This window comes from Vipera berus (assembly GCF_964194415.1).
Source record: "Vipera berus genome assembly, chromosome: 3".
NCBI classification, from domain to species: domain Eukaryota; kingdom Metazoa; phylum Chordata; class Lepidosauria; order Squamata; family Viperidae; genus Vipera; species Vipera berus.
Genome location: NC_138204.1, coordinates 174,288,294 through 174,301,360, shown reverse-complemented (window position 1 = coordinate 174,301,360; position 13,067 = coordinate 174,288,294). Strand labels below are relative to the sequence as shown.

The 13,067-nt window shown below is 42.6% G+C and overlaps 1 protein-coding gene across 1 annotated transcript in view; it reads right to left on the bottom strand.

Moving 5' to 3' along the window:
* SPIDR (scaffold protein involved in DNA repair) overlaps positions 1 to 13,067 on the bottom strand; it is a gene marked incomplete at its 5' end in the record, with an annotated part of 204,368 nt that overhangs the window by 183,718 nt on the left and 7,583 nt on the right. The window contains one exon of the mRNA XM_081325597.1: positions 7,206 to 7,366. Coding sequence (XP_081181723.1) covers positions 7,206 to 7,366 — 161 coding nt within the window. The remainder of the gene's footprint in view (positions 1 to 7,205; positions 7,367 to 13,067) is intronic.

Genomic DNA, 13,067 nt, shown 5'->3' with positions numbered 1-13,067 from the left:
ATGATGCCTGCAGGTCAAAGAACAAAATAAAAACAACAAGAAGGTGACTCAGGCATTCCAGTTACTCTATATCTAACAGACCATTTTTCCCCCAATTATCTCTAATTTGATGTTGAACTATTTTATTTTTTTTGTCCTTCTTTCATCATTTGAATGAATGTCCGTCATTTGCTCCAGCAACTCGACAGGGACATGAAAGGACACCCACCCACCCCAATGTCCCCTGGGCAATGGTGATGTTACCAGCTAATCCTTTCAACATGGAAGCACCTTAAATAGTGCCTCTAAGATGAACGGGATGGGACCAATTCGATGCTGGGCTACATTTTTTCTGTCCTTGTTCATAGCAGCAATTAGATTTCTGTACTCTGGCTATTAAAAATTGATTTTTTGCAGCATTTGGTTCAATTACTTTTGCTTTCTATGTACGGGACTGAATTTTATTAAACGTTATTGTTTAACCCAATGGGAATAAGCACAGTATTATTCTTTAATGTGCAGAGCCATCTTCAATAGTACACCATGAGAAGATCAAGAATGTTTATTATATTTTGATTAAGCACTGCTTAATATGTCAGAATATTAAACTGTAGTAAAGTTTAATTATGTCTTCTTTATATCAAGTTAACTTCAACTATAGATTATAAACTTGGTGGGCTACAGAGTCCAGTTACAGATTAACTAGGTTAAATGTTCTGACACCCATCATTAAAAATATAATAAACTAACATTTAGGATGAGTAGAAAAAAACTAGGACCTGGAATGGTATCAGGACAAACAATCTAACAGTATAATCCTCTGGACTGAAAATATTTAAAATTCAAGTTGTTTAATAGGCTATACAAATAGCATATCATCTTGAGGATAATTAGCAGATTAACTCAGAAAACAGCTGTGAGTTCTTTAGTATTTTGCATTAAAATATTGTCAAGAGTATTGTATTTTCATTGTTTTTAAAAAGGAATCAAAACAGTTACACAGCAAGCAACAATTACAAAATAGAACTGTCAATATTTCAAAGTTATTTTTGTGATAAAAGTTCTCGTACAATTTTATCTTACAAGCCTAGCTCTGTAACCAAAGTAGCAAAGCCATTTATTAAGAGTGGCCCAGTAGACCAGTGTTTTTCAACCACTGTTCCGCGGCACACTAGTGTGCCACGAGATGTTGCCTGGTGTGCCGTGGGAAAAATTGAAAAGTAATTATAAAATACTTTCTTTGTGTTTATTTGATTCCTATTCAAGAGAATTACTTTATATATAGTCAATATAGGCACAGAGTTAAATTTTTTAACATTTTCTAATGGTGGAGTGCCTCGTGATTTTTTTCATGAAACAAGTGTGCCTTTGCCCAAAAAAGGTTGAAAAACACTGCAGTAGACAACTCAGCCCCATTGCCATAAAACTAAATTGTTTGCATTATACCTCTAATTCCTTCTCCTTTATTTTAATGCAGTATCACTCTGGTAAAATCAATTGCCATGTTTACACAATAGCAGCTTGTCTTAGTAAATCAAGATATGGATAGAAATATGAAGCCAAGAATTCTGAAATAATTACTTCTTATATTAATAATAATAAACATTGATACAAGTTTAAAAAATGGAACTTACAGAATGTGCATGAAAGAAAACATGAACATTGAAACAATGTAATAAAGTCAAGAACAGAATGCTGGCAAGGAAAAACATTACATGGTCAATTTCTACAAAAGATTGAGGGGAAGGTGGTAAAGATAAAGCCTGCCAATGGCTTACAACAAGAAAATCTTAAAAAAAGAAATGAAGGCTTGATTTTGGCTGTGCAAAAGCAAGCTATTTTAACTAAGGCAATCAAGGCCAGAACTGAAAAAATCATCAAATTATTCAAAGTGCTAACTGTGAAAAGAAGCAGAAGAATAGATTTTATATTCATCTTGGGCAGGAAGATTGCACAAACTGATTATAAACAATGATATAATATAATTGCCAAATGATTCACTGGAACACCTGTAAAATTATCATGTACCAGTAATGAAAAATTGGTGGGAACATAGAGTTGAAAAAGTAGTAAAAAATGAGCAGTAATTTATTAAGAAAAAAAATATTAATACGCTTTAATAAAGCCTTGGCTCATAACGTACCAGATATAAATGTGGTTGAAAAAAAGGAGTTTGGATAATTGATGCAACAATACCAAGGGCTAGTAGAAGATAAAGAATTGAAGAATATCACAAAGTATCAAGACCTGAAAATCAATATTGAACGATTATGGCATATATCAGCCTTGGTGGTCCCAGTGGTGATTGGAGCACTGGGTGCCATGGCAAAAAATGTTGGACAGCACTTAGAAATTCTGCAATTGACATTTCCATCTGTCAACTACAAGAGGCCACACTGTTGGATTCAAACATATGCTATGTCAATACATTACAACATCCTTGGTTCTTGGGAAAAACTCAATGCATAAGAACATCATCTAAAGAACTGGCAACTGTGACTTTACATTGATGTGAAAAGATAAGTTGTATTAAGTTGTATTCCACCTGACTACCAACAATTTATGTGCAATTCAAAAGTAATAACATTAAAAATATAATAGGACACAAACATAAAATAAAAGAGGGCAAAGATGGCAAGAGCCAATCAGGAACAAAAATGAAACAATCTCACAAAATCTAAAGGTTTGTGTATTTAAATCTTATGTTAACACCTGAATGTTCAATTAGGTTCAAGCCAGATTTAATTTTGGCTCCAAGATACATTGATAAAGAGCCTTGGTGGAGCAGTGGGCTAATGCCTCCTTAAGTAACACCAGCTGCCTGCAATTAGTGCAGGTTCGCATCCCACCAGGCTCAAGGTTGACTCAGCCTTCCATCCTTCCGAGGTAGGTAAAATGAGGACCCAGATTGTTGGGGGCAATTAAGCTGACTTTGTAATAATGCCGCTTAGGGGGGGGGTGTGTGAAAGCCCTAATAAGCAGGCATATACATAGAATGAAGGCTACTGCTAAGCTTGTAAGCCGCCCTGAGTCTTCGGAGAAGGGCGGGATATAAATGGAATTAAAATAAAAAATAAAAAATATGTATGTTATGGTTTAAAGTTACTTCATATCCTGGTTTATTTACAATGCATGAAACATAATTTTATTGTTCAGTCAAAAAAGAAAACTATACCTTTTGGCATGCATGAAGCAAGGAGTAAAAAGAAAATTGGAGGGAGACCACCAATCTATGTAGTGCCACAATGTACAATTCTATAGGAACATATTGCGGTATTATTGTCTGAACATGGTGTTAGAAAAGTTAGTAAACCATTACTTATACAACAAACAGATGAGACTTGTACACTTATGTAGCTTCAACACCTATGCGTATTTAATCATATATGACAACCTGTAGCAATAATATCAGCTTTCACTCTACATTCATTTTTCTGCACTTGAAAAATAAAAATAATCACAACTAAGGATGTAAACTAGATTCCTCATATTGCTGTTTGAAGCATATCTAACAGAATAAAAGAGTTGGAAAAGACCTAGGAAGTCTTCTAATCCAACCCCATGATCAAGCAGGAGACCCTACACCATTCCAGACAAACGGCTGCCTAATCTTTTCTTGAAAACCTCCAGCGGTAGAGTACCCACAACTTCCAGAGGTAAGCTGTTCCGCTATTGACTGTCCACTCTGTCAGGAAATTTCTTCTTAATTCTAGATTGGATCTCTCTTTAATAAACTTCCATCCGTTACTTCTTGTCCTGCCCTCAGGACTTTGGAGAATAAGTCAACCTTTTTCTCTATGATAGCCCTCAAGTATTGGAAGACTGTTATCATGTCATTTCACCCCTAGTCCTTCCCTTTGCTAGATATACTTAGTTCCTGCAACCGTTCATCGTATGATTTAGACCAGGGCTTTTCAACCTTTTCACCCACTCTACCACTTTTAGGATATGGCAACATCCGAGTACCACCAGTCGCCTAGCAAGGTGTCAAAAACTTGACCAAAAAAGGAAAAAAGTGATGAAGTACAGGTAGTCCTGTAGACTTACAACAGTTTGCTTAGAGACTGTTCAAAGTTACAATGGCACTGAAAAAAGTGCCCCCCAAGCCACAGCCGAGCAAGACACCTGCCTGCCTGCCTGGTGATGCTCTTCCTCCCGTCCGAGATTTTCATTGTTGTGAGCATTTCTGTTGAGGATTGGCAGTGGGGGTGGGGTGGGGGGTGTTTGGTTTTTATTCCCCCCGTCTGCTGGGTGGTTGCAGCAGGTTTTGGTCACTTCACATGACCCTGGGACACTGTGACCGTCATAAATATGAATCAGTTGCCAAGCATCTGAATATAAATCACAAGACCCTGGAGATGCTGCATTCCATCAGATTGGTGCTTCTTCTGGGCTCAGCAGAAGTGCCAGGATCATCACTGAGCCCTGACAGCCCCGAAGAAGCGCTGATCCTGGTGCTTTTGCTGAGCCCTGACAGCCCTGCAGCTCCAGCCATCTCTCGCTCAGGCTTGTGCAGTGCTGCCACCGGTTCAGCTCATTCCCCTCCCCCGCTACCACTTTTCTATGATGGTCGCGTACCGCCTGCCAGGTGCCAATGTACCACAGACGGTACCCGTACCACTGGTTGAAAAGCCCTGATTTAGACTTTAGACCTCTGAATCATCTTCTCCGCACTCTTTCTAGAATCTCAAAATCTTTTTTTGTACCAGTGACTACAACTAGACACAATATTCCAAGTGCGGTCTTATCAATGCAACATAAAGCAGTATTATCACATCACGTGATCTTGATACTATCTCTCTGTTGATGCTGCCTATAACTGTATTGGCTTTTTTGGCAGCTGCGACACACTGCTGACTCATACTCAAGAGATTGTCCACTAGGACATCTAGATCCTCTCACATACTGCTGTTGAACCAGGTACCACCTATTCTATACAAGTAGTCCTTGACTTACAACAGTTCATTTAATGACCACTAAAAGTTACAACAGCAACTTAAAAAGTGACATATGTCTAGTTTTCACAATTACAATCTTTGCAGCATCTCCATGGTCACATGATCAAATTCAGATGCTTGGCAATTGGTTCATATTTATGACTGTTGCTGGGTCCCGGTGCCCTGTGATCACCTTTTATGACTTTCTGAAAGTTAATGGGGAAGCCAGATTCACTTAACAACAGGGTTACTAACTTAACAGCTGTAGCGAATCACTTAACAACTGTGGTAAGAAATGTCATAAAATGGGACAAAATTCACTTAAGAAATGTCTTACTTAACAATAGAAATTTTGGGCTCAATTGTGGTTGTAAGTCAAGGACTACCTGTACCTGTGAATTTACTTTTTTCTTGCCTAGCCTAAACTTCCCAAAAACAGAAGAGAAGTTTAGGTGGATTAAATGAGAAGGAAAGTCTGGAAACTGCTAAGTTTAATATTTGTTTTTCCTGTGTTCATTTAAAAATAATTTGTAAAATAATTTGTACTCCTCTGCATAATTTAAAGCATTTTATTTACTGTCAACTGGAAACCAATCATTAAGGAATTTTAATTAATTCACCTCTTTAAGGAGAGTTTTTTCTTAGTAGGTCAGCACCATCTTGTGGTCTGCAAGAATTCTTGTGTTTACTCCATATTCTAGGATTCTTTTCTTGTTTCATTTATTTCCAGTTGCTTTGGACTGGAATGACTTTGTAATCTATTTTTTTCCAAAACCAATTACCTGCATTTAATATTTAAAGCTAAAATAGGTTGTTCTACATTTACATTTTTAAATACAAATGTTATATTAATTTCCTAATAGGGAAAAGGACTGATACCTGTTATCAAAATTAAGATAACTGCTATTGATAGTACATATCAAAATGTTTAGCATTTTTATTATTTTTTCTTTTTAGCTGATCTTCCTTTGCGGCCACTTTATTATTTTTTGATTGGTTGTAGTATGAGTGCTTCTTCTGATCTTGATTAAAGATCAGTGAAATTTAAAAATTAACTTAGAGATGCGTTACAGCAATTATAATGCCAGATATGGAAGATATTTGGTGACAGCTAGGATGACCATGCCATTCCTACAAGGTAAAAGATGGGGCCAAGAGAACTTTTAGGGTAAAAGAGTGGAAGGCACTGTTCCATCCAAATGGGCTCACTCATGCCACTAAAGTCATAAACCATGATTCACAAAACATTATGGCCCAGTTCACGTAACACATTAAACCTTATTAAGCTTAGTTCACTGTACCTCCAGATTGCTTACTTGAACTAGAATCCACGACTTTATTTATTAAACTTATCTTTACCTTACCTCAATCCAAAACAAATCCTAGTGGCTCACAAATAAACCTGTATGGTCATCTCTGAAGAAACAACTGATATTTCCCACTTTTGAGAACAACAAGGAACTGTGGCCAGAAAATGCTGCTTTTCAGTAGCACTGCTGGCATTTTGCAATAGTGTTCCAATCAAAATCAGATTACACTAATAGTAATAATAATGCTCCCTGTCTCTTTAATCTTTAAATATTATTTCTCCATTTTAATGTTGAAGAGCTCATATTTATTTATTTTATTTTATTTTTTTATATTGCTTAATCTAGGATTAATGATGTTACATTTATCAGATATCCTGCATTTATTACCTACTGATAGTTGACCAAACATTTGATTCTTACAATCTATTTTTTAAAAGTACGTTTAGTACTTCAGTACAGGATAAAGCACATAAAATTCTTTTATCAACTTTCTTCTAAATTAACATTTCAAAAAATGGTTCCTGTCTCCCTCTAGTGGAGAATACGGAAACCCTTTACAAACCAGAATATTAAGTTTAAAAGAGCAAAACTGGTGAACCATGCTTATTTATTACTAATTAGAACATTTCTTTCTCATTGCATGCTGTAAGTCTCAGGACTCCATGCATTTAATAAAAGAAAGGCTTACAATTTAAAAACGGTCCGGGTCTGTCACCTGTTAGGAACTGGGCAGCACAGCTGGAGGTGAGCAGCAGGCAAGCGAGCAAAACTGAAACCATCCCCCCCACCCCCATCCTTGGAAAAACTATTTTCCACAAACCCAGTCCTTGATGCCAAAGAAGTTGGTGGTTGCTGATTTTAAAAAACAAAATTCAAATGCATTACTTTGTATTCAACAATATCTACTTTCAAATAGAGTGGGTATTAGTCTGGCAACAAACATTCTTAAAAGACCACCATCTTAAACATTTTTTTTTACCTTTGAGGGTTCATCTTCCTTCTCTCTATCGACTTTGAAAGTGCTGTTTGGGCACGAATCTGGGTCCAATATATCCAAAGGAACTTCATTACCTTTTGATTCACTACATTGTTCATCATGCTCATAATCACTATCATTCTTCCACTCAATGAATTCGGGTTCTTCATGAAGGAGCAGGGGAAAAAAACTTCCAGAAATTAGACATTTTTAAATCTGATAACATTTTTACATATATTTATTACATTTTAGACATATCTAATTTTATGTACAGTATCTAAGTTATTGACCTCAACCCTGTGTAGATTTGATGGCAACTAAGACTGGTTGTTATACTTCATAAAAAAAATACTTTCTAGATGGGTAAACCCTTTCCCCTATTTTACTAATTGTTGTGTGGTTATCACTTATTAATACAGCTTAATAATCACATATTGCTCATTTAAACATGCTTTACTGGCTGGACTTGCACAAAATACGAATATATCTACAAAGCCCCCTAGAAGTACATTATCTGGTCTTTTTCAGCCAGAATTTAGACCTGGAAAGCTTAGACTAAGGCAGCATTCACCTTCTAATCCTACTCCATTTCCCAGTAGCATTCTATATGATCAACCATTCTTGACTGCTTATATGAATTGGGCATTGGAACCACTGTTCTACAGTAGTCATTCTGCTCCGTTAGCTGACATTTTCAGTCAATGACTATAAGGAAGTAGGCTCAATAACCACTCACATGTGGAGAGTAGTGGACTTTAGTCCTCTGCCTATTACTTAACAATTACATAAAGGCACTGAGGAAGGTTATCTGTCAATTCTGGGTTTATGCTGATGATATACTGTACAATCATATCATGGGACAAACCAGTTATGTTACAGAAATTTTGCCCCAGTGTGAAGTCTGTTAGTATCTGAATGAGATGAAACTGATTGTTCATGAAGGGTTTTGGCTGGCCCTAATGTCATTTCATGAGAGAAGCCACAATATGTTTGACATGGTAGGTCCACAACTTGGAATTCCTCCTTATCACATAGGTACTGTTGGATAGATATGCGGAAGATATGGCCAAGAGGACTATTGCCCAACTTCTGCAGGCACACACCAGCTACGGCTTAGCTGGAATGTGAAACCCATGCTTCATCATCATGTATAGAGTACCACATGGAGTTGCCTTGAAGGACATCCAGCTTCCATTAGTATGGAATGAAAAACCTCAGGTACTATCTGAGAAATATATTTCACTATGCTAAATATTGTGTAGTGGGTTCTTGACCGCATGGCAATACGATGGACAAAGGGTTCAGCATAACAGCTCTTTATTAGTGGAAGCACAGACTGGACAAAAGGGGCTACCTGTACCCCCTTATGCACCTGGCTAGGTACACAGGTAGCCAATCCCTTTATGTGATTTTCCCACCGGGCGCTTATCAGCCAATTCTGTCTCAGTACAGCGCCACCTGATGGTGACAGTGAGCCACTGCTTGTATTTTATTAATCCCCATACATAACACTAAAGGCACCACACTGGCTGTTGACAGGAAAGCTTCCCTTTGGATATTATTAGCATTGGCTACCAACTTGTTCCAGATGAGATTCAAGGTGCTGGTAGGTTTATGGCTTGGGAATAGGTTACTTATCTCATATTTATCAACGAGTCTATTTCTGGTTGTTTCTACCCAACCTACCCAATCTGCCAGGTAGCGTATACTCTAGGTCTTGTCAGTTGGTGGGCTCTTCCAGAGCCTTTTTTGCCATGACACCTGTCCTCTGGAACATCATTACTCCAGTGGTCAAACTGACCCTGAAAACGTGAGCTCCTGAGCCTAGGGCCCTGGGTATGTGTTAGAGCCCATCTCCTGATTGTTAATGGTTGTTTTACAAATCCATCTGCTATGTTTTATTTTTTATATTGTTTTTAGTTTTCATTTATTTTATTGTAAGCTGTCCAGAGTCACATATGAGAGATGAGCGATGATATAATTTATTATATAAATACCAAACTAGGCCAAGCTATGATGGCCTTCCAGAAAACAGTGCATTTTTTGGTAACAGGATGATGTCTTATCAATGTTTGACTATGAATTGTATGTGACTACTTAATTATTATAGGGTTGATATACTAAATGTTATCAATTTGAATAACAGTATTGTAGGTTTATGAAGAGTGTTTTACTGTTATACTGTTTACTGTAGATGTTTTATCATTTTCTTTCTTCCATGAATGTTCACATTGTCGAAGAACACTAAGGACATATGATTTGTTATTGTTATAAGCCTGCATTTATCTGAATGAGTCTGTTAGCATATAAAACAAATAAAAATATCCTGTTAAATTTTATCACATACTGATTCCTCCAATTTTTCCCACCTGATATTTCATTTGATTCCAAGATTTAATAACAGAAGTAACAGCAACAACAGTAAGATCTGTGAAATGTATGTAAATTGCCAAGCAAATAAATAAATGTACCGTATATACTTGAGTATAAGCCGAATTTTTCAGCCCACTTTTTGGGCTGAAAAACTCCACTTCGGCTTATACTCCAGTCAACAACAAAAAAAAAAGAACTTCTACCCCCATTTGGAGAGCTGCTGCTTTCATCAAACATGGACGAAGGCAGCAGCTCTCCAAACGGGCTGCGGCGGTTTGGAGAGCTGCGCGCGCAGCTCCGCCGCCACCTCTGCAAGCCTCCGCTAAGAGAATGGGGCGGTGGAAGCTTGCCACCCATTTTCTCGGCGAAGACTTGTTTCGGGGGATCCAGCCTCTGTCACCCCCTTCTCTCAGCTGGGCAGCTGAGAGAAAGGGGCGGCAGAAGCTGCATCCCCCGAAAGAAGTCTTCGTCGCTGAGACAATGGGCGCAAGCTTCCCCACCCCACACTTCGCGGAGCGCTCCAACGCCTTGTTCTCTCGTCTCACGGAGACTTGTTGCGGAGGATCCAGCCTCTGTCACCCCTTCTCTTAGCTGGGCAGCTGAGAGAAAGGGGCGACAGAGGCTGGCTCCCCCGAAACAAGTCTTCGTCGCTGAGACAATGGGCGCAAGCTTCCCCACCCCACACTTCGCGGAGCGCTCCAACACCTTGTTCTCTCGTCTCACGGAGACTTGTTTCGGGGGATCCAGCCTCTGTCACCCCTTCTCTTAGCTGGGCAGCTGAGAGAAAGGGGCGGCAGAAGCTGCATCCCCCGAAAGAAGTCTTCGTCGCTGAGACAATGGGCGCAAGCTTCCCCACCCCACACTTCACGGAGCGCTCCAACGCCTTGTTCTCTCGTCTCACGGAGACTTGTTTCGGGGGATCCAGCCTCTGTCACCCCTTCTCTTAGCTGGGCAGCTGAGAGAAAGGGGTGGCAGAAGCTGGCTCCCCCAAAACAAGTCTTCGTCGCTGAGACAATGGGCGCAAGCTTCCCCACCCCACACTTCACGGAGCGCTCCAACGCCTTGTTCTCTCGTCTCACGGAGACTTGTTTCGGGGGATCCAGCCTCTGTCACCCCTTCTCTTAGCTGGGCAGCTGAGAGAAAGGGGTGGCAGAAGCTGCATCCCCCGAAAGAAGTCTTCGTCGCTGAGACAATGGGCGCAAGCTTCCCCACCCCACACTTCACGGAGCGCTCCAACGCCTTGTTCTCTCGTCTCACGGAGACTTGTTTCGGGGGATCCAGCCTCTGTCACCCCTTCTCTTAGCTGGGCAGCTGAGAGAAAGGGGCGGCAGAAGCTGCATCCCCCGAAAGAAGTCTTCGTCGCTGAGACAATGGGCGGCAAGCTTCCCCACCCCACACTTCGCGGAGCGCTCCAACGCCTTCTTCTCTCGTCTCACGGAGACTTGTTGCGGAGGATCCAGCCTCTGTCACCCCTTCTCTTAGCTGGGCAGCTGAGAGAAAGGGGCGACAGAGGCTGGCTCCCCCGAAACAAGTCTTCGTCGCTGAGACAATGGGCGCAAGCTTCCCCACCCCACACTTCACGGAGCGCTCCAACGCCTTGTTCTCTCGTCTCACGGAGACTTGTTTCGGGGGATCCAGCCTCTGTCACCCCTTCTCTTAGCTGGGCAGCTGAGAGAAAGGGGTGGCAGAAGCTGCATCCCCCGAAAGAAGTCTTCGTCGCTGAGACAATGGGCGGCAAGCTTCCCCACCCCACACTTCACGGAGCGCTCCAACGCCTTCTTCTCTCGTCTCACGGAGACTTGTTGCGGAGGATCCAGCCTCTGTCACCCCTTCTCTTAGCTGGGCAGCTGAGAGAAAGTGGCGGCAGAAGCTGCATCCCCCGAAAGAAGTCTTCGTCGCTGAGACAATGGGCGCAAGCTTCCCCACCCCACACTTCACGGAGCGCTCCAACGCCTTGTTCTCTCGTCTCACGGAGACTTGTTTCGGGGGATCCAGCCTCTGTCACCCCTTCTCTTAGCTGGGCAGCTGAGAGAAAGGGGTGGCAGAAGCTGCATCCCCCGAAAGAAGTCTTCGTCGCTGAGACAATGGGCTGCAAGCTTCCCCACCCCACACTTCACGGAGCGCTCCAACGCCTTCTTCTCTCGTCTCACGGAGACTTGTTGCGGAGGATCCAGCCTCTGTCACCCCTTCTCTTAGCTGGGCAGCTGAGAGAAAGTGGCGGCAGAAGCTGCATCCCCCGAAAGAAGTCTTCGTCGCTGAGACAATGGGCGCAAGCTTCCCCACCCCACACTTCACGGAGCGCTCCAACGCCTTGTTCTCTCGTCTCACGGAGACTTGTTTCGGGGGATCCAGCCTCTGTCACCCCTTCTCTTAGCTGGGCAGCTGAGAGAAAGGGGCGGCAGAAGCTGCATCCCCCGAAAGAAGTCTTCGTCGCTGAGACAATGGGCGGCAAGCTTCCCCACCCCACACTTCGCGGAGCGCTCCAACGCCTTCTTCTCTCGTCTCACGGAGACTTGTTGCGGAGGATCCAGCCTCTGTCACCCCTTCTCTTAGCTGGGCAGCTGAGAGAAAGGGGCGACAGAGGCTGGCTCCCCCGAAACAAGTCTTCGTCGCTGAGACAATGGGCGCAAGCTTCCCCACCCCACACTTCACGGAGCGCTCCAACGCCTTGTTCTCTCGTCTCACGGAGACTTGTTTCGGGGGATCCAGCCTCTGTCACCCCTTCTCTTAGCTGGGCAGCTGAGAGAAAGGGGCGGCAGAAGCTGCATCCCCCGAAAGAAGTCTTCGTCGCTGAGACAATGGGCGGCAAGCTTCCCCACCCCACACTTCGCGGAGCGCTCCAACGCCTTGTTCTCTCGTCTCACGGAGACTTGTTTCGGGGGATCCAGCATCTGTCACCCCTTCTCTTAGCTGGGCAGCTGAGAGAAAGGGGCGACAGAGGCTGGCTCCCCCAAAACAAGTCTTCGTCGCTGAGACAATGGGCGCAAGCTTCCCCACCCCACACTTCACGGAGCGCTCCAACGCCTTGTTCTCTCGTCTCACGGAGACTTGTTTCGGGGGATCCAGCCTCTGTCACCCCTTCTCTTAGCTGGGCAGCTGAGAGAAAGGGGTGGCAGAAGCTGCATCCCCCGAAAGAAGTCTTCGTCGCTGAGACAATGGGCGCAAGCTTCCCCACCCCACACTTCACGGAGCGCTCCAACGCCTTGTTCTCTCGTCTCACGGAGACTTGTTTCGGGGGATCCAGCCTCTGTCACCCCTTCTCTTAGCTGGGCAGCTGAGAGAAAGGGGCGGCAGAAGCTGCATCCCCCGAAAGAAGTCTTCGTCGCTGAGACAATGGGCGGCAAGCTTCCCCACCCCACACTTCGCGGAGCGCTCCAACGCCTTCTTCTCTCGTCTCACGGAGACTTGTTGCGGAGGATCCAGCCTCTGTCACCCCTTCTCTTAGCTGGGCAGCTGAGAGAAAGGGGCGACAGAGGCTGGCTCCCCCGAAAC